The 24,905-nt window shown below is 43.2% G+C and overlaps 10 protein-coding genes across 10 annotated transcripts; all 10 read right to left on the reverse strand.

The window, feature by feature from the left end:
- Positions 1-452: 452 nt before the first annotated feature.
- LOC140247063 (histone H2A, embryonic) lies at positions 453-827 on the reverse strand. Its single transcript, XM_072326355.1, has one exon. The coding sequence runs from the start codon at positions 825-827 to the stop codon at positions 453-455; it is 375 nt and encodes a 124-aa protein (XP_072182456.1).
- Positions 828-1,701: 874 nt separating this feature from the next.
- Positions 1,702-2,112, reverse strand: LOC140247064 (histone H3, embryonic). The gene has a single exon (XM_072326356.1). It carries the CDS (start codon positions 2,110-2,112, stop codon positions 1,702-1,704), a length of 411 nt encoding a protein of 136 aa, XP_072182457.1.
- Positions 2,113-2,932: 820 nt separating this feature from the next.
- On the reverse strand, positions 2,933-6,652 carry LOC140247065 (uncharacterized). Its single transcript, XM_072326358.1, has 3 exons — positions 6,100-6,652; positions 5,175-5,227; positions 2,933-3,229 (listed from the first exon to the last, which is right to left on the reverse strand). Exons 1-3 carry the CDS (start codon positions 6,650-6,652, stop codon positions 2,933-2,935), a joined length of 903 nt encoding a protein of 300 aa, XP_072182459.1.
- A 931-nt stretch (positions 6,653-7,583) lies between these two features.
- On the reverse strand, positions 7,584-7,958 carry LOC140247068 (histone H2A, embryonic). Its single transcript, XM_072326361.1, has one exon. It carries the CDS (start codon positions 7,956-7,958, stop codon positions 7,584-7,586), a length of 375 nt encoding a protein of 124 aa, XP_072182462.1.
- An 874-nt stretch (positions 7,959-8,832) lies between these two features.
- On the reverse strand, positions 8,833-9,243 carry LOC140247066 (histone H3, embryonic). Its single transcript, XM_072326359.1, has one exon. It carries the CDS (start codon positions 9,241-9,243, stop codon positions 8,833-8,835), a length of 411 nt encoding a protein of 136 aa, XP_072182460.1.
- An 820-nt stretch (positions 9,244-10,063) lies between these two features.
- Positions 10,064-10,438, reverse strand: LOC140247067 (histone H2B.2, embryonic). Its single transcript, XM_072326360.1, has one exon. The coding sequence runs from the start codon at positions 10,436-10,438 to the stop codon at positions 10,064-10,066; it is 375 nt and encodes a 124-aa protein (XP_072182461.1).
- A 1,632-nt stretch (positions 10,439-12,070) lies between these two features.
- LOC140247069 (histone H4) lies at positions 12,071-12,382 on the reverse strand. The gene has a single exon (XM_072326362.1). The coding sequence runs from the start codon at positions 12,380-12,382 to the stop codon at positions 12,071-12,073; it is 312 nt and encodes a 103-aa protein (XP_072182463.1).
- Positions 12,383-18,054: 5,672 nt separating this feature from the next.
- LOC140247070 (uncharacterized) lies at positions 18,055-18,681 on the reverse strand. Its single transcript, XM_072326363.1, has one exon. The coding sequence runs from the start codon at positions 18,679-18,681 to the stop codon at positions 18,055-18,057; it is 627 nt and encodes a 208-aa protein (XP_072182464.1).
- A 937-nt stretch (positions 18,682-19,618) lies between these two features.
- LOC140247071 (histone H2A, embryonic) lies at positions 19,619-19,993 on the reverse strand. The gene has a single exon (XM_072326364.1). The coding sequence runs from the start codon at positions 19,991-19,993 to the stop codon at positions 19,619-19,621; it is 375 nt and encodes a 124-aa protein (XP_072182465.1).
- A 4,295-nt stretch (positions 19,994-24,288) lies between these two features.
- LOC140226129 (histone H3, embryonic) lies at positions 24,289-24,699 on the reverse strand. The gene has a single exon (XM_072306619.1). It carries the CDS (start codon positions 24,697-24,699, stop codon positions 24,289-24,291), a length of 411 nt encoding a protein of 136 aa, XP_072162720.1.
- Between the last annotated feature and the right edge of the window lie 206 nt (positions 24,700-24,905).

A 24,905-nucleotide genomic window follows, 5' to 3' on the forward strand; every position in this document is an offset into this window, starting at 1 on the left:
TGGTACTTAACTCTTGCTTATTTTCATACTCTAGTCTATGCTTATTCTTTACTCCATATTCTCTCCTCATCTAATGGTATGTATTGCCACCTTATATATTTAGTCTTTATTCTATAGTCTTTATTCTTTAGTCTAGATATCCCTTATCTATTTTGTCTCCTTATATAAAATCATGCATTTTCACCTTACATATATATCATTATATTTCTTCCTTTCTCTACATTTCCTATTTATGTGTGATTCAAGTAAGGATAATTAGAGAGAGAGAGAGAGAGAGAGAGAGAGAGAGAAAGGAAAAAAAAAATAAAAAGAAAAGAACAGAAAAAAAAAAACAGATATAGCGGAAATCTCAACACAACACAAAATAGCATGATGAATTGAATGTATTCTTTCTGGAAAATGTGGTGGCCCTGATAAGGGCCGTTTGGTTGAAAAGAGCCGCCGTGAAGTGTCTAACTGGACTTTGCAGTCTTCTTCGGCAGAAGCACAGCCTGGATGTTTGGCAGTACACCACCCTGAGCGATTGTCACGCCTCCCAGCAGCTTGTTCAGCTCTTCGTCGTTGCGAACGGCAAGTTGAAGATGTCGCGGGATGATCCTCGTCTTCTTGTTATCGCGTGCGGCGTTGCCGGCCAGCTCCAGAATCTCAGCGGTCAGGTACTCCAGAACAGCAGCTAGGTACACTGGTGCACCAGCGCCTACTCTCTGGGCGTAATTGCCTTTACGAAGGAAGCGATGAACTCGGCCGACGGGGAACTGCAGGCCGGCGCGTGATGATCGAGACTTGGCCTTGGTGCGAGCCTTGCCAGATTTTCCTCGTCCAGACATGGTTGGAGACGGAGAGACAAATGTGTTGACGTGATCTGAATGCTGATTCAACTGAGAGTGTGATCCCCGCCGATTGTTTCCGCACCCATTTATACCCCGCTCGGGGATCCAGCGGGTCAAGATCCTTTTGTTGACCGGTCGACCAATCAGCGTAGCCGGTGGCAGAAGTGGGCAGCTGCTACTGCTGCCAGTGCGGACACAAGCGCTGTTTGCTGCCCTCTTGCTGGCTAACTCGGCACAGTGTCTAGTAGTTCAATGCAGCTAGTTGTATCGCGGCGGCTGTCCATATATTATATTTCACAATAAAGCAATTGTGAATACACACTTTCAGTTGAATCAGCATTCGGATCACGTCAACACATTGGTAAAAAGACTCCGAATTAACGTCACAATCTTTCATTTTTTTTTCCTTTTCTTGACCATATAGTTTTACTTTTTCTTACCCCCCTCCCTTCACTCCTTCTGTCTCCCTATCTATCCCTCTCCCCCCTCTCTCTCTCTCTCTCTCTCTCCCTCTCTATCAAGCACCTTACAGACCCCTTCTCGTCTCAATTACATATGAATTGATTTGCTAGGTACATAATCGCCGTAGACTGCGTTTCATTTGAAGGGGGGGGGGGGCAGATATCCCTACTTTACGTGCATTTCATTTATCTTTGTGGTTTTCTTGTTCTCATTTTTCATTTCCGTTCAACTACGTGTGCACTTTTAAATACATAAATATCTAACATCATCCAAGGCTCTACTTTTTAAAACTAAGAATAACAAACAGAATATTGTCCTGTATGAACCATGATATTCTTTCTTGATAATGTGGTGGCTCTGAAAAGAGCCGTTGTGTTGTGTGGTGCGACCACGGAGGACAGGCCTCTCTCTACGCCCTCTCTCCCCGGATGCGACGGGCCAGCTGAATGTCCTTGGGCATGATGGTAACCCGCTTGGCGTGGATGGCGCACAGGTTGGTGTCTTCGAACAGACCGACGAGATAAGCCTCGCTCGCTTCTTGGAGGGCCATGACAGCAGAACTTTGGAAGCGCAGCTCGGTCTTGAAATCCTGAGCAATCTCACGAACAAGTCGCTGGAAGGGGAGTTTGCGGATGAGAAGTTCGGTGCTCTTCTGGTAGCGGCGAATCTCACGAAGTGCGACTGTGCCGGGCCTATAGCGATGAGGTTTCTTCACTCCTCCGGTGGCGGGGGCACTCTTGCGAGCAGCCTTCGTAGCCAGTTGCTTGCGAGGAGCCTTGCCTCCAGTCGACTTGCGAGCCGTCTGCTTGGTGCGAGCCATGTTTTCTTCAGGTAACGAGTGGGGAGTTTTCTCGATGCGGAGTTGGGAAGAGAATGAAACCGCCGGACATCCAGCTCCCATTTTATATCGCGGACGATGGATCCCTAGACCCGGGACGGATCCAATCCGTGGCCTGTGATTGGTCAAGCAGTGATTTCCTTTGTCCGATCTGGGCGCACCAGCCCCGCAGCGGCGGCCCCCACCCGTCCCGTCCGCTATGGTTGGTCACGCCGCTCAACCTGTTCACGCCTTCCCGTAGATGGCGCCGTTGAGATACCAGCTCGCGAATTCAATGATTATTTCGGCGTATAATATACTGAAAACATCATTCCGAACGATTTTTTTCTGTATGCAGGCTGCTGTAACAGTGATATTATTACTATACGTGCATGATGGTATTTGGAATAGATTCATATAGCAACAGCTCGTTAAGAAGACGATTGTATAAAGCGGTGTGGTAATTTAATACACTCTTTTACCCGAAAGGGAAGAGCTGGCTGATTGGAAGTTAATCTATATTGTGCGGGTCTTAAACATTAATCTGTAATATGTTTGCCTAATTTTACCATGTTTCAATCAGGTGGTGCTGTCAATAAACTAATTAACGAATACATTAAGTGAACACGAGAAGCAAATATAAATAAGCATACAATGTGAAGTCACTATAAACAAGCGATGATTTGTATTAAAGTAAAGTACTAGCTTTTCGATTCGTTATAATTAGTATATGATTAGGATTTCATACAACAGTGGGATATTCTTTCTTGGTTATGTGGTGGCCCTGATAAGGGCCGTTTGAGATATAGGCGACTGTGGACATCTACTTGGATGTAGTGTACTTGGTGACAGCTTTGGTGCCCTCGCTGACGGCGTGCTTTGCCAGTTCTCCGGGGAGAAGGAGGCGCACTGCGGTCTGCACTTCACGGCTGCTGATGGTCGACTTCTTGTTGTACTGACCGAGACGTGCAGCTTCGGCGGCGATGCGTTCGAAAATGTCGTTGACGAAGCTGTTCATGATGGACATGGCGCGACTCGAAATTCCAGTATCTGGGTGGACTTGCTTCAGAACCTTGTAGATGTAGATGCCGTAGCTCTCCTTCCTCTTCCTACGCCTCTTCTTGTCGGCATTGGGCCGGGGAGCCTTGGCAGCTTTCTTGGAACCCTTCTTGGCAACTTGTCCGGATGGAGGAGCCATTGTGAGCGTTGACTAGAGACTAGGCGGATGCGAATTCGATGCAGCTTTGAAAGAGAAATGTTATGGTCAGCTGCCCCCTTTCCTCTTTTATACGCGTTCGGAGGATCCGCTCGCACAGTTCATGCAAATTAGATGAGGATTAGCAGAAGCATCGATTCAGGCGGGCGTGACGGCCCCGCCTGCCGGCCGGCCGGCCGCGGTGGTGGAATAACGGTTTCTGCCACCAGATGGCAGTAGACAGATTTTTGTCCAATTTTACCTTAATTTGTTCACGAATTGCGTGTAAAAATGAAAAACGTGAATAATATTCTCTGCAAATATTAAATCACCATTTACTTTTCTTTTCTTTTCTCTTTGTAATCAAACTAGATCTAGAAAATCTCCTGTAACTATATATATTCTGTTTCGTATCTCGCAAAAAAAGCTGCTAACTTCCCTTATTCCTTTTGATTGCGTGTTAAGCTTACACGTTATCTACCTTCGTCGCCGCTTGCTGACACGCTGAAGCTGAAATCTATTTGTAAATATTCATTTTGCGTTAGAAAAAAACAACAAACATACCTTCTTGCATTCATACTTTGCTGATACTCTTTTTTTTTTTCCTACTTGATTGATTGATTGATTGACTGCTTGTTTCCCACTGCACAATACCAAAAGCCAATGTCAGACAGCAAGATATTGTCCAGACTTACCCACATTTTGTATTGAGGGTATTGAATCTGCGTAAAATTGGCTATATGCCAAATAGTGTATAGAATCTATCCTCTTTAGTGAGTTTAACTCAATATCAGGTGAAGCCAAACAATCTACTTGATTCATAATACAATGTAGTCAATAATTAGCAGGGTTTTTTTTTTGTTTGTTTTTTGTTGGTGGGTGTGTGTGTGTGTGTGTGTCTTTTTTATCTTCTATTTTTTTTTTTTTCTGAATGATACTGTCTTGGTAGTATCTCCAAATTCCCGTCCATGTCCAGGCGTGGGGCGGCATGTGCATTGTGAGCTTCACAACTCTTAATGAAATATCTATGAGCAAAGGCAACAACTTCACCAAAGAAATGTGTAATGTTGTTGCTTTATACAACCCGCCCACTATGGGAGCAACAACTTTACCAAAAAGGCAACAACTTTACACATAAAGCAACAACTTTACAATTGTATGACAACAACTTTACAATTGTATGACAACAACTTTACTTATGAAAATAACGTCTCTCTCTTTCTCTTTCTCTCTCTCTCTCTCTCTCTCTCACTCTCTCTATTTGCAACTGGGGGCTGTGATCAGCGAATGGATGCCATAATTATTCTATTACCTTCAATTACAACTGGTAAACTCTGTAAAGCGTATAATGAGGGCGTTTTAAGAGCATTGCCACGAAACAGAAATCTGAACTTAAAAGATGTACGAACAGTGTGGTTATATATATATATATATATATATATATATATATATATATATATATATAGATTGCGCATTGATTCAAACGTGCTACTTATGATGACGTTCCGTAATAAGAAAAGGAAAGAGATGTGGAAACTTGTTTCATTAAGTGTATTCTTTCTTGATAATGTGGTGGCTCTGAAAAGAGCCGTTGTTTTGTGGTGCAGGAGGCCGTTAAATTCTAGCCGCCAAATCCGTAGAGTGTTCGTCCCTGCCTCTTCAGTGCGTAGACGACGTCCATGGCAGTAACCGTCTTGCGTTTGGCATGCTCGCAGTATGTCACTGCATCGCGGATCACGTTCTCAAGGAAGACTTTCAGGACTCCGCGGGTTTCTTCGTAGATGAGGCCCGAGATTCGCTTCACGCCGCCCCTTCTTGCCAGACGACGGATGGCTGGCTTGGTGATGCCCTGGATGTTATCTCGAAGAACTTTGCGGTGCCGCTTTGCTCCTCCCTTTCCTAGTCCTTTGCCTCCTTTACCGCGTCCAGACATGATGGCGTGAGTTGATTGTGGTTTAGCTGATGAGAGATCCAAAAGCCGAATGATGACGCTCCCAATGACCGAACAGGGTTAAGTAACCGCTTTGCGGACATGGAGGGCGACGCCCCATTCTCCTACTGTCCGCCGCGGCCAGCCCACGATCCGCCTGCACGAGATCCGGCTGGATCGAGTGCGCCACCTCACGGCCGTTCGTTACGTTGACCAGACCAGCACCGCGAGTCGGACGGGCACTGTGTCACATCACATACATTACTCTGTCGCACATTACCTAAAGAAATGAACAAATAAAATACACATATGATAATATTGACAGCATAAAGCTACATAGATATGGAGTGGCAGATATATACATATACATATACATATATACACACACTCACACTCACATAATTTCGAGCTTGAAACGATTTTTCAGAGTAAAACTTCTCTCCCAAACGAAAACCATCACCCTCCCCCCGCTCGCATTCTGTTTAGCCTATTTTCGCTAGCTCTCACACAATTGTTTGCTCTTGAGTAACACATAAAACTCCTCAATTGTGCCTTCATCTACCATTTCTCTCCTTTTCAACATAAATTCACCAATAGAGAATGATTTCTGTTTTTGTAAACTATTCCTTTCTATTTCCCCGTTTCGTGTATTTCCTTCTTTTTTTTTTCTTTCTTTCTTTTCTCAGTGCATCTTTCCATCGACTAGTTGATACTGCAACAATTATTCTTTCTTGGGTTTGTGGTGGCTCTTAAAAGAGCCGTTTGATTTTTGGTGTGAGGTGCAAATAAACTTATTTGGCACCCTTCTTGGCAGCAGGCTTCTTTGGTTTTGCCGCCTTGGATTTGGTCGTCGTCTTCTTCGCCACTTTCTTCGGGGTTGCCTTCTTGGATGGCTTCTTTGCTGCGGTCTTCTTCTTGGGCGTCTTCGTTTTCTCCGACTTGGTTGCCGTCTTCTTCGCCGGCTTCTTCTTTGTCGCCTTCTTCTTCTTCTCCTTCTTTTCTGCTGCAGCTTTGGCCTTCTTGGCGACCGCCTTCTCTTTCTTTGCGGCTGCCTTTGCCTTTGCCTTCTCGCGGTCAGCCTTAACCTTTGCCTTCTGCTTCTCTTTTCGTGCCTTCTCCGCCGCCTCTGCCTTTGCTGCCTTGACGTTCAGCTTGAAAGAGCCAGATGCCCCGACACCTTTCGTCTGAACCAGTGTCTCGTTGGCAACCCCTTTCCGCAGAGCTCGCTTGATGAAGATGGTCTGTCGGTCCATATCGCCTACTTTGTAGTTGGCTGCGATGTACTTCTTAATGGCCTGAAGCGATGATCCATTCCGCTCCTTCAGTGCGCCGATAGCAGCATTGACCATCACCTGGGTCGGTGGATGCTCGGGCGCTTTCTTCTTGGTCGTCTTCTTTGCTGCTTCCGAAGCCGCCATCACGATAACAATCGATGCGATACGTAGTGAGTCAGAGAGTAGTGGAACAAAACTAATGACTCGCAACCTTCGCACTGTCGTTTTATCAGCTCATTGCGTACCTCGAAGGAATCACCGGACATCTCGGGCATGGCGTCGTGCAGACGCTCTGCCTAATGTGCTTCCACATCTGTTCTCTGTTTCATATTACTTGATTTACTTTTCTGCTCCATTTGTTTTATCCACGTGTTTCCCTAAGGCAGCTGTTTTATATTACAACATGCCGAAAACTGCAACAATTTTAGACAGCAAACGCACAAACACTAGAGCATTAATGCAATCAAACACACAAACTTCCTACATACATGTGGCTGTGCTGTTCTTATGTTGTCGATAAATTACTCTTTTATTTTAATACCTTCTTTTTAACCTCAGAACGGCCTCGCCTGACGATTTATCATCTGTGCATTTCATAAATTCATAAATTCTTCCGAAATTAACTTGGTACTTAACTCTTGCTTATTTTCATACTCTAGTCTATGCTTATTCTTTACTCCATATTCTCTCCTCATCTAATGGTATGTATTGCCACCTTATATATTTAGTCTTTATTCTATAGTCTTTATTCTTTAGTCTAGATATCCCTTATCTATTTTGTCTCCTTATATAATATCATGCATTTTCACCTTACATATATATCATTATATTTCTTCCTTTCTCTACATTTCCTATTTATGTGTGATTCAAGTAAGGATAATTAGAGAGAGAGAGAGAGAGAGAGAGAGAGAGAAAGGAAAAAAAATAAAAAGAAAAGAACAGAAAAAAAAAAAAACAGATATAGCGGAAATCTCAACACAACACAAAATAGCATGATGAATTGAATGTATTCTTTCTGGAAAATGTGGTGGCCCTGATAAGGGCCGTTTGGTTGAAAAGAGCCGCCGTGAAGTGTCTAACTGGACTTTGCAGTCTTCTTCGGCAGAAGCACAGCCTGGATGTTTGGCAGTACACCACCCTGAGCGATTGTCACGCCTCCCAGCAGCTTGTTCAGCTCTTCGTCGTTGCGAACGGCAAGTTGAAGATGTCGCGGGATGATCCTCGTCTTCTTGTTATCGCGTGCGGCGTTGCCGGCCAGCTCCAGAATCTCAGCGGTCAGGTACTCCAGAACAGCAGCTAGGTACACTGGTGCACCAGCGCCTACTCTCTGGGCGTAATTGCCTTTACGAAGGAAGCGATGAACTCGGCCGACGGGGAACTGCAGGCCGGCGCGTGATGATCGAGACTTGGCCTTGGTGCGAGCCTTGCCAGATTTTCCTCGTCCAGACATGGTTGGAGACGGAGAGACAAATGTGTTGACGTGATCTGAATGCTGATTCAACTGAGAGTGTGATCCCCGCCGATTGTTTCCGCACCCATTTATACCCCGCTCGGGGATCCAGCGGGTCAAGATCCTTTTGTTGACCGGTCGACCAATCAGCGTAGCCGGTGGCAGAAGTGGGCAGCTGCTACTGCTGCCAGTGCGGACACAAGCGCTGTTTGCTGCCCTCTTGCTGGCTAACTCGGCACAGTGTCTAGTAGTTCAATGCAGCTAGTTGTATCGCGGCGGCTGTCCATATATTATATTTCACAATAAAGCAATTGTGAATACACACTTTCAGTTGAATCAGCATTCGGATCACGTCAACACATTGGTAAAAAGACTCCGAATTAACGTCACAATCTTTCATTTTTTTTTCCTTTTCTTGACCATATAGTTTTACTTTTTCTTACCCCCCTCCCTTCACTCCTTCTGTCTCCCTATCTATCCCTCTCCCCCCTCTCTCTCTCTCTCTCTCTCTCCCTCTCTATCAAGCACCTTACAGACCCCTTCTCGTCTCAATTACATATGAATTGATTTGCTAGGTACATAATCGCCGTAGACTGCGTTTCATTTGAAGGGGGGGGGGGGCAGATATCCCTACTTTACGTGCATTTCATTTATCTTTGTGGTTTTCTTGTTCTCATTTTTCATTTCCGTTCAACTACGTGTGCACTTTTAAATACATAAATATCTAACATCATCCAAGGCTCTACTTTTTAAAACTAAGAATAACAAACAGAATATTGTCCTGTATGAACCATGATATTCTTTCTTGATAATGTGGTGGCTCTGAAAAGAGCCGTTGTGTTGTGTGGTGCGACCACGGAGGACAGGCCTCTCTCTACGCCCTCTCTCCCCGGATGCGACGGGCCAGCTGAATGTCCTTGGGCATGATGGTAACCCGCTTGGCGTGGATGGCGCACAGGTTGGTGTCTTCGAACAGACCGACGAGATAAGCCTCGCTCGCTTCTTGGAGGGCCATGACAGCAGAACTTTGGAAGCGCAGCTCGGTCTTGAAATCCTGAGCAATCTCACGAACAAGTCGCTGGAAGGGGAGTTTGCGGATGAGAAGTTCGGTGCTCTTCTGGTAGCGGCGAATCTCACGAAGTGCGACTGTGCCGGGCCTATAGCGATGAGGTTTCTTCACTCCTCCGGTGGCGGGGGCACTCTTGCGAGCAGCCTTCGTAGCCAGTTGCTTGCGAGGAGCCTTGCCTCCAGTCGACTTGCGAGCCGTCTGCTTGGTGCGAGCCATGTTTTCTTCAGGTAACGAGTGGGGAGTTTTCTCGATGCGGAGTTGGGAAGAGAATGAAACCGCCGGACATCCAGCTCCCATTTTATATCGCGGACGATGGATCCCTAGACCCGGGACGGATCCAATCCGTGGCCTGTGATTGGTCAAGCAGTGATTTCCTTTGTCCGATCTGGGCGCGCCAGCCCCGCAGCGGCGGCCCCCACCCGTCCCGTCCGCTATGGTTGGTCACGCCGCTCAACCTGTTCACGCCTTCCCGTAGATGGCGCCGTTGAGATACCAGCTCGCGAATTCAATGATTATTTCGGCGTATAATATACTGAAAACATCATTCCGAACGATTTTTTTCTGTATGCAGGCTGCTGTAACAGTGATATTATTACTATACGTGCATGATGGTATTTGGAATAGATTCATATAGCAACAGCTCGTTAAGAAGACGATTGTATAAAGCGGTGTGGTAATTTAATACACTCTTTTACCCGAAAGGGAAGAGCTGGCTGATTGGAAGTTAATCTATATTGTGCGGGTCTTAAACATTAATCTGTAATATGTTTGCCTAATTTTACCATGTTTCAATCAGGTGGTGCTGTCAATAAACTAATTAACGAATACATTAAGTGAACACGAGAAGCAAATATAAATAAGCATACAATGTGAAGTCACTATAAACAAGCGATGATTTGTATTAAAGTAAAGTACTAGCTTTTCGATTCGTTATAATTAGTATATGATTAGGATTTCATACAACAGTGGGATATTCTTTCTTGGTTATGTGGTGGCCCTGATAAGGGCCGTTTGAGATATAGGCGACTGTGGACATCTACTTGGATGTAGTGTACTTGGTGACAGCTTTGGTGCCCTCGCTGACGGCGTGCTTTGCCAGTTCTCCGGGGAGAAGGAGGCGCACTGCGGTCTGCACTTCACGGCTGCTGATGGTCGACTTCTTGTTGTACTGACCGAGACGTGCAGCTTCGGCGGCGATGCGTTCGAAAATGTCGTTGACGAAGCTGTTCATGATGGACATGGCGCGACTCGAAATTCCAGTATCTGGGTGGACTTGCTTCAGAACCTTGTAGATGTAGATGCCGTAGCTCTCCTTCCTCTTCCTACGCCTCTTCTTGTCGGCATTGGGCCGGGGAGCCTTGGCAGCTTTCTTGGAACCCTTCTTGGCAACTTGTCCGGATGGAGGAGCCATTGTGAGCGTTGACTAGAGACTAGGCGGATGCGAATTCGATGCAGCTTTGAAAGAGAAATGTTATGGTCAGCTGCCCCCTTTCCTCTTTTATACGCGTTCGGAGGATCCGCTCGCACAGTTCATGCAAATTAGATGAGGATTAGCAGAAGCATCGATTCAGGCGGGCGTGACGGCCCCGCCTGCCGGCCGGCCGGCCGCGGTGGTGGAATAACGGTTTCTGCCACCAGATGGCAGTAGACAGATTTTTGTCCAATTTTACCTTAATTTGTTCACGAATTGCGTGTAAAAATGAAAAACGTGAATAATATTCTCTGCAAATATTAAATCACCATTTACTTTTCTTTTCTTTTCTCTTTGTAATCAAACTAGATCTAGAAAATCTCCTGTAACTATATATATTCTGTTTCGTATCTCGCAAAAAAAGCTGCTAACTTCCCTTATTCCTTTTGATTGCGTGTTAAGCTTACACGTTATCTACCTTCGTCGCCGCTTGCTGACACGCTGAAGCTGAAATCTATTTGTAAATATTCATTTTGCGTTAGAAAAAAAACAACAAACATACCTTCTTGCATTCATACTTTGCTGATACTCTTTTTTTTTTTACCTACTTGATTGATTGATTGATTGACTGCTTGTTTCCCACTGCACAATACCAAAAGCCAATGTCAGACAGCAAGATATTGTCCAGACTTACCCACATTTTGTATTGAGGGTATTGAATCTGCGTAAAATTGGCTATATGCCAAATAGTGTATAGAATCTATCCTCTTTAGTGAGTTTAACTCAATATCAGGTGAAGCCAAACAATCTACTTGATTCATAATACAATGTAGTCAATAATTAGCAGGGTTTTTTTTTTTTTTGTTTTTTGTTGGTGGGTGTGTGTGTGTGTGTGTGTCTTTTTTATCTTCTATTTTTTTTTTTTTCTGAATGATACTGTCTTGGTAGTATCTCCAAATTCCCGTCCATGTCCAGGCGTGGGGCGGCATGTGCATTGTGAGCTTCACAACTCTTAATGAAATATCTATGAGCAAAGGCAACAACTTCACCAAAGAAATGTGTAATGTTGTTGCTTTATACAACCCGCCCACTATGGGAGCAACAACTTTACCAAAAAGGCAACAACTTTACACATAAAGCAACAACTTTACAATTGTATGACAACAACTTTACAATTGTATGACAACAACTTTACTTATGAAAATAACGTCTCTCTCTTTCTCTTTCTCTCTCTCTCTCTCTCTCTCTCTCTCTCACTCTCTCTATTTGCAACTGGGGGCTGTGATCAGCGAATGGATGCCATAATTATTCTATTACCTTCAATTACAACTGGTAAACTCTGTAAAGCGTATAATGAGGGCGTTTTAAGAGCATTGCCACGAAACAGAAATCTGAACTTAAAAGATGTACGAACAGTGTGGTTATATATATATATATATATATATATATATATATATATATATATATATATATATAGATTGCGCATTGATTCAAACGTGCTACTTATGATGACGTTCCGTAATAAGAAAAGGAAAGAGATGTGGAAACTTGTTTCATTAAGTGTATTCTTTCTTGATAATGTGGTGGCTCTGAAAAGAGCCGTTGTTTTGTGGTGCAGGAGGCCGTTAAATTCTAGCCGCCAAATCCGTAGAGTGTTCGTCCCTGCCTCTTCAGTGCGTAGACGACGTCCATGGCAGTAACCGTCTTGCGTTTGGCATGCTCGCAGTATGTCACTGCATCGCGGATCACGTTCTCAAGGAAGACTTTCAGGACTCCGCGGGTTTCTTCGTAGATGAGGCCCGAGATTCGCTTCACGCCGCCCCTTCTTGCCAGACGACGGATGGCTGGCTTGGTGATGCCCTGGATGTTATCTCGAAGAACTTTGCGGTGCCGCTTTGCTCCTCCCTTTCCTAGTCCTTTGCCTCCTTTACCGCGTCCAGACATGATGGCGTGAGTTGATTGTGGTTTAGCTGATGAGAGATCCAAAAGCCGAATGATGACGCTCCCAATGACCGAACAGGGTTAAGTAACCGCTTTGCGGACATGGAGGGCGACGCCCCATTCTCCTACTGTCCGCCGCGGCCAGCCCACGATCCGCCTGCACGAGATCCGGCTGGATCGAGTGCGCCACCTCACGGCCGTTCGTTACGTTGACCAGACCAGCACCGCGAGTCGGACGGGCACTGTGTCACATCACATACATTACTCTGTCGCACATTACCTAAAGAAATGAACAAATAAAATACACATATGATAATATTGACAGCATAAAGCTACATAGATATGGAGTGGCAGATATATACATATACATATACATATATACACACACTCACACTCACATAATTTCGAGCTTGAAACGATTTTTCAGAGTAAAACTTCTCTCCCAAACGAAAACCATCACCCTCCCCCCGCTCGCATTCTGTTTAGCCTATTTTCGCTAGCTCTCACACAATTGTTTGCTCTTGAGTAACACATAAAACTCCTCAATTGTGCCTTCATCTACCATTTCTCTCCTTTTCAACATAAATTCACCAATAGAGAATGATTTCTGTTTTTGTAAACTATTCCTTTCTATTTCCCCGTTTCGTGTATTTCCTTCTTTTTTTTTTTTCTTTCTTTCTTTTCTCAGTGCATCTTTCCATCGACTAGTTGATACTGCAACAATTGAAGAGCTTGCTTCCAAAAGGCGCTAAATCCAATTTTTATCGAACTCCATCTTTCGCATGATTCGAACAGATCTTTGTCATGTGCACATAAGGCACTAAAAATTTAATCAAAATTGTTTGAGGAAATATGAAAAAATCAAGCATGAAATTCACGCTTTCAACCAAAAGGCGCTAAATCCATTTTTGCTTTCAACCAAAAGGCGCTATATCCAATTTCTCTATTCCGGTCTCTGATTGGTCAGAGCACGCCAGCTAGGGGTGCTCTGACCAATGAGAACATGCAACACGTACTATTACATGCAGCGATACTGCAGCACTACATAGTTCAATGGCAATTCTTCACGGTCATGGATCACTACGACTGTTGTCTGTAGTGCTGTACAGAACCATGGCTATCAGTCGAAAGTACATGACAGTTTCATAATGGATGAAAGACCCAAGACTGCCGGTGATCTAAAAAGTGGTACGAAAAGTGGAAAAATGAGGCAGTGTTGAAGAAATGCAAGGCTAAGCAGTGGAAATACAGCTGTGAAAGGTGAGTTTACTTATCTGTACGACGCCCAGATTAAGTCAGTCCCATATGTGCGTCTTGGTGTTGGGACCGAGATGGGCATCATACCCTACTTTGAACATGTTGAGTTGATTTATGAGCAACGTAGAATGTCAAATTTGGGTTTTATTACAAATTTTATAATTAATCATTCACTGGGATCAATAATCTGCTGGGGAAAATCGTGAAATGGGCCCCACCATGCACCACCGGCACCACAAACAGGGCTCGTCGTCGTGCATCAATGTAAATTAAAATTTTTATGTATTTTACGTGGTGGCTACCAGCTACCAGCTAAATGTTTACCTGTGCAAGGCTGTAGTGTAGAGCTCTAACGTTAGAGCTCTATTAAATGTTAGTACTATATAATAAGTTTTTAGTAAATTAAACCTTTTGATCTACGGGTTCTGCTCGACGATGCAATACCAAGCAAGGTAAATTTACTACTAGAAATCGGCCTATCCTATACTAGTAGCTACTACCATGACCAGATATTATACACGTGTAGGGTGGACTTACAGCAACAGGGCTGCGTGTGTATAAACAGGGTAAATTTACCGGTACTTTTCGGCGATGCAATACCAAGCAAGGTAAATTACCAGTAGGCCTACTACTACTAACGTATAGGGTGGACTTACAGCAACAGGGCTGTGTGTGTATAAACAGGGTACTTTTCGGCGATGCAATGCCAAGCAAGGTAAATTACTACTAACGTTACTAACATACAGCAACAGGGCTGCGTGTGTATAAACAGGCGAGCTGCTGTGAACCAATACTGACATGCAGTGGTGGGGCCTATTTAACAAGTATGCCGTTAGTTTAGCGTAGGGTTGTATACCTATGGTAAGAATAATCAAGGGTCATGAGGAAGTCTTTCCAAGGATAAAATGAAGGGCGAAATCGTGAAATCGGCCCCATAGCAGTGTGCTTGCACTCGTGCATTTAGCAATTAAGCAAGGTTAGGTTAGGGTTAGGGTTTAAGGTTAGGTTAGGGTTGTACTTATAGTTGAATTGGCTGTTGAATTAGTCGAGGGACATTAGGGAGTCTTTCCAAGAATAAAACATGAAGACCAAAGAAAAAAAAAAAAAGGAGAAAGGGAGGAGTATGCTGTGGAAATCCGCCCCGCCTCTGTATCAATTGCTCGTAAACACCGTTTGGTTTGGTATGAAAGAAAGCCCCAACGCCGTGCTTATGTACCGATGAACGCCACACGGTGGGGCTGAATTCACGGGTATAAACAGGCGAGCCGCTGTAGTATTAGTACTGACACGCAGTGGTGGGGCCTACTTCACGAGTATGCCAAATGAAGTGTATTGCTACATTGTATGCAGTGGAAACTGGTCCTGTTGCTGTATCAATCATGCATATTAAAGTGTCGTTTGGTGGGGCCACATTCCTCAGTATTAGCCCTGTATTGTGCAAGAAAGCACCATATTGAACACCACATGGTGGGGATGTAACAGGTAAGCTGCCGTATTATTTAGTACTGATGATAGAGAGACAGTGGTGGGGTCCATTTCACAAGTGTGTCACTAATTATCTGTTGAAGGAACTGTAATCAATAAATGAAGTTACCTTGACTCATTTTCTCAGTTAAGTTTTCTGTAGATCTACAGCGTGTAACTATTCAAGTCAGTCTATACAGTACTGCTTATGCTGTGTTGCAATGGTAATGACCTGGTTACCTACTTTTCTAACTGTTCGAGTTGGTCTATGCAGCACGGGTGCATTGCCCTGGTAATGATAGAATTAGAGCCTGTCTAATATTCACTGATGGATCTTATAATCCTGATATGATATTGCATTAGTGGTTTTTTTATGGTTATATTAAACATTAAAAAATTATGTTAAAAAATCTGTAAATCAAACTAGTCCCTTTCTTTTTGGTCTTTTAGTAGAATAAGTGTTGCTCCAAATCACTATGGCTGTCTAGAAGCTATTGAGAAATGTATCAAAATTGGAAGTTTGAGGTTGTGTTTGCTACTCGTGGACAGATATTCTAAGCCAACGGTATTAATTACTTTTGATTGAATTCTCTTATTCTTCTTCCAATTCAGGTTAATGGTAAATCATCCTTGGAAGTCATACAACCTACAGCATATCTGCAAGCAGCAAGTATCACTGAGCTGGCAAGACACCCAACGACCTGCCCAACTCGTTGTCACGCCCAATACATCTGTCCCCCCAGGAGCAAACCTCCCAAGGAGGGATTCGAACCCGAGTTGGGCGTTTCAACACAGCCATGCATCGGTGGGGGCTACGCCCGTCAGCAGCCTGCCAGTGTGGTGCACCAGAACAGACTGCTCAACACATTTTGAGTGAGTGCCCTGATCTCCGCCCTCCTGACAACATGGACCTGACACACCCTACTCCTGAGACTGTAACTTGGCTACAACAACTGAGGGACGTTATTTAGCTGCCGCTGCCTCATACGCAAGAAGAAGAAGAAGAAGCGCACATCGATGACATTTACCATGCCTTAAATTATACCAGGAGGGTGACAGGATGCATTCATAGCAGTACATGAAAGGCCAAGATTTCGTGAATCAGAGGATTGCGAGAAATCACAGAGCTTATCGTTCATTTCTGAGCTCATGCGTACTGAACCAGACAACGGAACCATCACAGTGGTCTTAATCTCATTGAATGCTGAATCAAGCTTTCTTGAGTACGCCGGTAGGTGCAACGTACTTCGAGTGGCTGTGTGTTTTTGACATCATTAAACTTAAGCTGAGAGGAGGAGAAAACATCCCTGGAAAACAACATCAAGGTGATATTGCTTGCATTTAGGCGGTGGACAGGAATTCGGCGAGGGACTACAAGTGGCCAGTGCTTTGAATGACTTCCTTGATATTGAATACAGTGAACATCTCTGGCAATGAGGATGAAGCAACAGTGGCCACCAATGATGAACGGAACTCTGACTCGAGCTTATGGCAAGACATTATGATTCCTAGGGGAGGCACTTTAACTAGTTGAGATATTCTGCCATGGACTTGATGGTATGCATTTCATGCGGTAAACCTCCTGTTTTGGCTGTAAATGACTCAATTTTTACTTTTTAGAAATGAACATGGTAAGAAGACAAAAAAAGACAATGTGATTCACAGTACAGATGCCTAGATGTAGGCCTTATTGCTGTTGACTTACGTATAAACAAAGAGTTTTGTCCACAGATGTGCTTTCATGTGCATCTGTTGCCTTCTTAATAAGTACTACAGTTTTAGCAAATCGGCATTTTTTTTTTAACAGATGTTTGGTTAGTCCAAATCAAAAAGCCTCCAGCAAAGCCTTGCGATGCTTTCTTAGTATTAATAGGCAAAGCATACAATGTGAGGGCTTATCATAGTGATTTGTTTTCATGTCTGTTGCAGTCAGATTTCTGCATGACAACCTGTATTTTATTTTCACCTGAAGTAAATACTATCAGTCAACATGATTTCACAATCTCTGCAAGTCCTCACTTTCCTTGAGTCACTGTACCTTCTGTATAGACTTCATGATACTGTACGAGCTGAAATTTTCGCGTACGGATATTTTCGCGAATTGCTACTAGGAGAACATTTTCACGTGTTGTTAATTTTGCGGTTGCGAGGTCTAACTGTGCTTATCTGTTCGCACGTTGTTATCTTTGCGTGTTGTTATTTTCGCGGTTCAAAGGCGATTCGCGAAATTCGCGAAAATAAAACCACCGCGAAAATTTCAGCTCGTACAGTATTCAGTGCAAAGTGTTATTAGGAGATCAAAGTATTTAATTTGTTGTTGTTGCTGCTGCAGTTGTATTTTGCGTGTGTGGAATGTATAATGAATAGGTGTACAGTATGCTGCTATTATGAGTAAAATTAAAAGCAGCATGCTGGGAAGGATTTCACATTTTGATGTGTGTGTGTTTTGGTGCATTTGTGTGTGTATGTGTATGTGGGTGTGTGTTTGGGTGGGTGTGTGTGTGTGTGGGTGTGCGTGTGTGTGGCTACTGTGATGTAAATTTATGCAGTTCTCTAGTATTTACCTGGATTGTACATTAATGACATTCCCTAATACCAATGTTATTGAACAACTCAAAAGTATTTCTTCCAAAAGGCGCTAAATCCATGATTTCTTCCAAAAGGCGCTAAATCCGAAAAAATCTGAAATATAAAAATTCATAAAAAATAAATGGTGTGTGCAGGATTTTTTTAATGTGCATTTTTATTACCTACTGTGATGGCACTTCCACTAGGAGCATAGAGCTAATGAATAAACAAGCTGTAATATGTGTAATTAAAAAACATCAATTTACTCGAAAGTAGCCGGAATGGATTTAGCGCCTTTTGGTTGCAAGCTCTTCAATTATTCTTTCTTGGGTTTGTGGTGGCTCTTAAAAGAGCCGTTTGATTTTTGGTGTGAGGTGCAAATAAACTTATTTGGCACCCTTCTTGGCAGCAGGCTTCTTTGGTTTTGCCGCCTTGGATTTGGTCGTCGTCTTCTTCGCCACTTTCTTCGGGGTTGCCTTCTTGGATGGCTTCTTTGCTGCGGTCTTCTTCTTGGGCGTCTTCGTTTTCTCCGACTTGGTTGCCGTCTTCTTCGCCGGCTTCTTCTTTGTCGCCTTCTTCTTCTTCTCCTTCTTTTCTGCTGCAGCTTTGGCCTTCTTGGCGACCGCCTTCTCTTTCTTTGCGGCTGCCTTTGCCTTTGCCTTCTCGCGGTCAGCCTTAACCTTTGCCTTCTGCTTCTCTTTTCGTGCCTTCTCCGCCGCCTCTGCCTTTGCTGCCTTGACGTTCAGCTTGAAAGAGCCAGATGCCCCGACACCTTTCGTCTGAACCAGTGTCTCGTTGGCAACCCCTTTCCGCAGAGCTCGCTTGATGAAGATGGTCTGTCGGTCCATATCGCCTACTTTGTAGTTGGCTGCGATGTACTTCTTAATGGCCTGAAGCGATGATCCATTCCGCTCCTTCAGTGCGCCGATAGCAGCATTGACCATCACCTGGGTCGGTGGATGCTCGGGCGCTTTCTTCTTGGTCGTCTTCTTTGCTGCTTCCGAAGCCGCCATCACGATAACAATCGATGCGATACGTAGTGAGTCAGAGAGTAGTGGAACAAAACTAATGACTCGCAACCTTCGCACTGTCGTTTTATCAGCTCATTGCGTACCTCGAAGGAATCACCGGACATCTCGGGCATGGCGTCGTGCAGACGCTCTGCCTAATGTGCTTCCACATCTGTTCTCTGTTTCATATTACTTGATTTACTTTTCTGCTCCATTTGTTTTATCCACGTGTTTCCCTAAGGCAGCTGTTTTATATTACAACATGCCGAAAACTGCAACAATTTTAGACAGCAAACGCACAAACACTAGAGCATTAATGCAATCAAACACACAAACTTCCTACATACATGTGGCTGTGCTGTTCTTATGTTGTCGATAAATTACTCTTTTATTTTAATACCTTCTTTTTAACCTCAGAACGGCCTCGCCTGACGATTTATCATCTGTGCATTTCATAAATTCATAAATTCTTCCGAAATTAACTTGGTACTTAACTCTTGCTTATTTTCATACTCTAGTCTATGCTTATTCTTTACTCCATATTCTCTCCTCATCTAATGGTATGTATTGCCACCTTATATATTTAGTCTTTATTCTATAGTCTTTATTCTTTAGTCTAGATATCCCTTATCTATTTTGTCTCCTTATATAATATCATGCATTTTCACCTTACATATATATCATTATATTTCTTCCTTTCTCTACATTTCCTATTTATGTGTGATTCAAGTAAGGATAATTAGAGAGAGAGAGAGAGAGAGAGAGAGAGAGAGAGAAAGGAAAAAAAAATAAAAAGAAAAGAACAGAAAAAAAAAAAAACCAGATATAGCGGAAATCTCAACACAACACAAAATAGCATGATGAATTGAATGTATTCTTTCTGGAAAATGTGGTGGCCCTGATAAGGGCCGTTTGGTTGAAAAGAGCCGCCGTGAAGTGTCTAACTGGACTTTGCAGTCTTCTTCGGCAGAAGCACAGCCTGGATGTTTGGCAGTACACCACCCTGAGCGATTGTCACGCCTCCCAGCAGCTTGTTCAGCTCTTCGTCGTTGCGAACGGCAAGTTGAAGATGTCGCGGGATGATCCTCGTCTTCTTGTTATCGCGTGCGGCGTTGCCGGCCAGCTCCAGAATCTCAGCGGTCAGGTACTCCAGAACAGCAGCTAGGTACACTGGTGCACCAGCGCCTACTCTCTGGGCGTAATTGCCTTTACGAAGGAAGCGATGAACTCGGCCGACGGGGAACTGCAGGCCGGCGCGTGATGATCGAGACTTGGCCTTGGTGCGAGCCTTGCCAGATTTTCCTCGTCCAGACATGGTTGGAGACGGAGAGACAAATGTGTTGACGTGATCTGAATGCTGATTCAACTGAGAGTGTGATCCCCGCCTGTTGTTGTTGTTGTTGTTTTGAATTAATGGAGGTCTGCCTAATATGGCAATTTTCTCCAAGAAATGCGTTGGTTGTGTAGGAATTAAAATTCGTAATTATACTCAGTTTTATATATTTACTTTTTTATTCTAATAGATATATAATATATCTATAGTAGATTTATTTAGTTTCACTTATTATTTTCTTTTATGGACGAGTGGCTGTGATTTTCTTTTTTTTTTTTTTTTTTTTAAGTTATGTGCTCAGGGCACTTAAGTGTACATTAGAATTTACTGTGCATTCATATGCAAATACATGCATACACTTACACATACACATACGTACGTATTGTAGAGAGAAATAGGTAGATAGGAATCAGATATCACCTGCCCACTCCTGTACCGAAGTACAGGGATACGCCGTTCCCGTCGACAGGAGGGCCTAAGACCCTCAAGTCGACCCACGGTTAAGTCTTGGGCTTTTCCGGGGGCGGGCGCCTTTCCTATCGGCCTAGGTTTAGATAAGAGCCTAGCAGGCAGGGATATCATCGAAAGGGGGACAGTGGTAAGAGATTAGCAGATAGTGTGAAGATAGTGGTAGGGAGATAGGATAGATAGGTAGGATGGTCAGCTGGGGCGGTAGAGGGCGCTGTACTCCTCACTCTGACCGTTGGTCAGCCCTTTACCAAAGCAATGAATAGTACGTAATAACAACGCACAGAATTTGCTAACTGATAGAGTGTACAAGGAAAATACAAAAATATGGTTGTTTGTTTGTTTGTTTGTTTGTTTGTTTTTTTAAGAAGTTATAATGGTTGGTCATATTCTGATCAAAGAAGAAGAAGGGAGATCGATCAGTTTTAAAATATGTTGTTGAACTGAAGAAGAAAAAAAAAAATTACTGTCACTTATGTCGGATCTCCTGAAATGATATTCCTTTTGGAATACATATTCAAAGTTTTGAGAGAGGTTAAGGACGAGGTGAAGGTAGGATGAAGAGAAACAGGAGTATAAGGTTGGAAGAAAGCAGATCGAACTAGAAGCGCGTCGGGAGACATCGGTAAAGAAATTGGTGCTATCTGGGTCTTAATTGCACAATCGGTTAATAATATATAAGTTTTAGTGCTATACAACAAAATGTAATATTGTTGTACGAGCGGCCGAAGACGAGACTTGGATGCACAAATACGGACTCCTTTTATGTCTATGGGGCATATCCAAGTAAAATTTTGAAACGGTATTTAAACACGTTGTAATACGTAAAGTGTGAGGCTTAGTGAGATAGAGTCGGTGTCTAGTTAAATCGGTAGATAGTTATACCGATTTGTAAACATAACTATACTAAATTAAAGCATCAATGAAGGTCTAGGTTGAGTTTTCGGAAATTAGGTCTTATTTCGGAAAGATATAGGGCATAGTCTAATACCGTGATGATATCATATAGCATAGAAAATAGCCACAGTCCTAAGTATGATAAGGAAGGCGTGGGTCTAAATCTAGGAAGCATGTTTAGACATACATTTCTAGTCAGTATATATTCGGAAAGAGGGGTATGCGCATATGCATAGATCTAAGTCGCGTTGCAAATAGCGATCAGGAGAGAAGATAGAATTAAGGCCAGTGAGGGGACAGGTTAGAGATAGAGAGGGTATAGGAAGGAAGAAGAAATTAGAGAAGATGAAGGAATAAAGTATCATGAGACGTAAACATCAAATCGCTTTGATTTGTATCACATCTGTCATGGTTTACATTTCAGGTTGAATAAACCGAAAGAGGAAGATAATATTATAATTTACTTATTTTTTTTTTCTCCAGATGAAAAAGAAAAAAAATAAAGAGTGTGATTCAGAGAAAAAATATATCATTACACTGATATAGAAAAGGGTAACGGTGCGTCTTATGATATACTAGTATATATTTGTGTTTTTTTTTTTTTTTTTCATGTAACAAATATCCAGGGTGGATATTTGTTGATATTGCTACCATGCGATAAATAAATTGGCAATTGTCGGCAATATACACAGTATTACATGCTGATACATAGCTACATCGTATTATATTTTATGTCAGGTAGCAGTTGATCTAGGAGAAAGAAAACAAAAATCGATCTCTGTGAACACTTTTACTAAATATAGGGGTTTACGTGTGTCCCAGTTAATGTCATATTTTCATATACAAATATTTTGTTTCGTTATGTTACCCAAGGGGTAATATTGTAAACAAAGTGTATTGGGAAAATAAATTAAGGAAATTAATACCTATCCATATAGAATAGAATAGAATAGAATCCGAGTTGGCATAAAAATATAAAGTGCTTGTATACAGTCTTACAAAGGTGAGATTATTGTTACCATATATGTTCTCACTGATGTGAGGTGAGAGTTTATACCTTTAATGGTCTCAGAACAGAAGGTATCTTGACTTACGTAGAGGGAAAAGGTAACCCTGTGTACTCACGTGTAACGTAGAGCAAAATAATGTAAGAGGTTGGTTTTCCTTCATCATAATGTTGTTTGTTATCGGATTACCAGGAAAATCAAACACTTCACTAAAGCTAAGTTGGGCATTCGGCGATTGCAAGAATAAGTGAAGGAAAAAAAATATATATATATAAACAAAATCATCTTCCATTCTTCTCTTTCTCTCTCACTCTCTCGCTCTCTTTCACTCTAACCCTTACTATACGAGCATCATATTGAACCCTTTTGTTTTCCTTCATTATAATGTTGTTTGTTATCGGATTACCAGGAAAATCAAACACTTCACTAAAGCTAAGTTGGGCATTCGGCGATTGCGAGAATAAGTGAAGGAAAAAAATATATATATAAACAAAATCATCTTCCATTCTTCTCTCTCTCTCTCACTCTCTCGCTCTCTTTCTCTCTAACCCTGACTATACGAGCATCATATTGAACCCTTTTGTTTTCCTTCATTATAATGTTATTTGTTACTAGTTAGCAACAACAAAAGAAAAAGCAAGCAAGGTGAGTGTAAAAATATACAATATCTATATGTGTTCTCACTGATGAGAGGTGAGTGTTTGTACCTTTAATGGTCTCAAAACAGAAGGTTTGTTGACTTACGTAGAGGGGAAGTGTAAGTCTGTATACTCACGTGTAACATGTGTATGGATACACTGAGATGCAGGCCTTAGGTGATTACCCAAGCCTATATTAAATTTTCAAAATCTGATATAAACACTGTTAATAGTTAAGTTACCACAAAGGGTAACATTATAGATTAGTGCATATCAGAGAGAGTGCAGGAAAGGGTGTAGACACCCTAGAATAACGTAAGAGGTTGGTTGAACCCAAACCGCAGGTTCAGACGAATATTTCAAAGATGTCCGTTAAATGAAAAGATAATTCATAAGTGCATCAAACAGCTGTTCTGAATATAGACATCAGTATTGATATCCAGATTTAGTGAATTATCCCCGCCGATTGTTTCCGCACCCATTTATACCCCGCTCGGGGATCCAGCGGGTCAAGATCCTTTTGTTGACCGGTCGACCAATCAGCGTAGCCGGTGGCAGAAGTGGGCAGCTGCTACTGCTGCCAGTGCGGACACAAGCGCTGTTTGCTGCCCTCTTGCTGGCTAACTCGGCACAGTGTCTAGTAGTTCAATGCAGCTAGTTGTATCGCGGCGGCTGTCCATATATTATATTTCACAATAAAGCAATTGTGAATACACACTTTCAGTTGAATCAGCATTCGGATCACGTCAACACATTGGTAAAAAGACTCCGAATTAACGTCACAATCTTTCATTTTTTTTTTCCTTTTCTTGACCATATAGTTTTACTTTTTCTTACCCCCCTCCCTTCACTCCTTCTGTCTCCCTATCTATCCCTCTCCCCCCTCTCTCTCTCTCTCTCTCTCTCCCTCTCTATCAAGCACCTTACAGACCCCTTCTCGTCTCAATTACATATGAATTGATTTGCTAGGTACATAATCGCCGTAGACTGCGTTTCATTTGAAGGGGGGGGGGGCAGATATCCCTACTTTACGTGCATTTCATTTATCTTTGTGGTTTTCTTGTTCTCATTTTTCATTTCCGTTCAACTACGTGTGCACTTTTAAATACATAAATATCTAACATCATCCAAGGCTCTACTTTTTAAAACTAAGAATAACAAACAGAATATTGTCCTGTATGAACCATGATATTCTTTCTTGATAATGTGGTGGCTCTGAAAAGAGCCGTTGTGTTGTGTGGTGCGACCACGGAGGACAGGCCTCTCTCTACGCCCTCTCTCCCCGGATGCGACGGGCCAGCTGAATGTCCTTGGGCATGATGGTAACCCGCTTGGCGTGGATAGCGCACAGGTTGGTGTCTTCGAACAGACCGACGAGATAAGCCTCGCTCGCTTCTTGGAGGGCCATGACAGCAGAACTTTGGAAGCGCAGCTCGGTCTTGAAATCCTGAGCAATCTCACGAACAAGTCGCTGGAAGGGGAGTTTGCGGATGAGAAGTTCGGTGCTCTTCTGGTAGCGGCGAATCTCACGAAGTGCGACTGTGCCGGGCCTATAGCGATGAGGTTTCTTCACTCCTCCGGTGGCGGGGGCACTCTTGCGAGCAGCCTTCGTAGCCAGTTGCTTGCGAGGAGCCTTGCCTCCAGTCGACTTGCGAGCCGTCTGCTTGGTGCGAGCCATGTTTTCTTCAGGTAACGAGTGGGGAGTTTTCTCGATGCGGAGTTGGGAAGAGAATGAAACCGCCGGACATCCAGCTCCCATTTTATATCGCGGACGATGGATCCCTAGACCCGGGACGGATCCAATCCGTGGCCTGTGATTGGTCAAGCAGTGATTTCCTTTGTCCGATCTGGGCGCACCAGCCCCGCAGCGGCGGCCCCCACCCG

This window comes from Diadema setosum, chromosome 3, assembly GCF_964275005.1.
Source record: "Diadema setosum chromosome 3, eeDiaSeto1, whole genome shotgun sequence".
Classification (NCBI taxonomy): domain Eukaryota; kingdom Metazoa; phylum Echinodermata; class Echinoidea; order Diadematoida; family Diadematidae; genus Diadema; species Diadema setosum.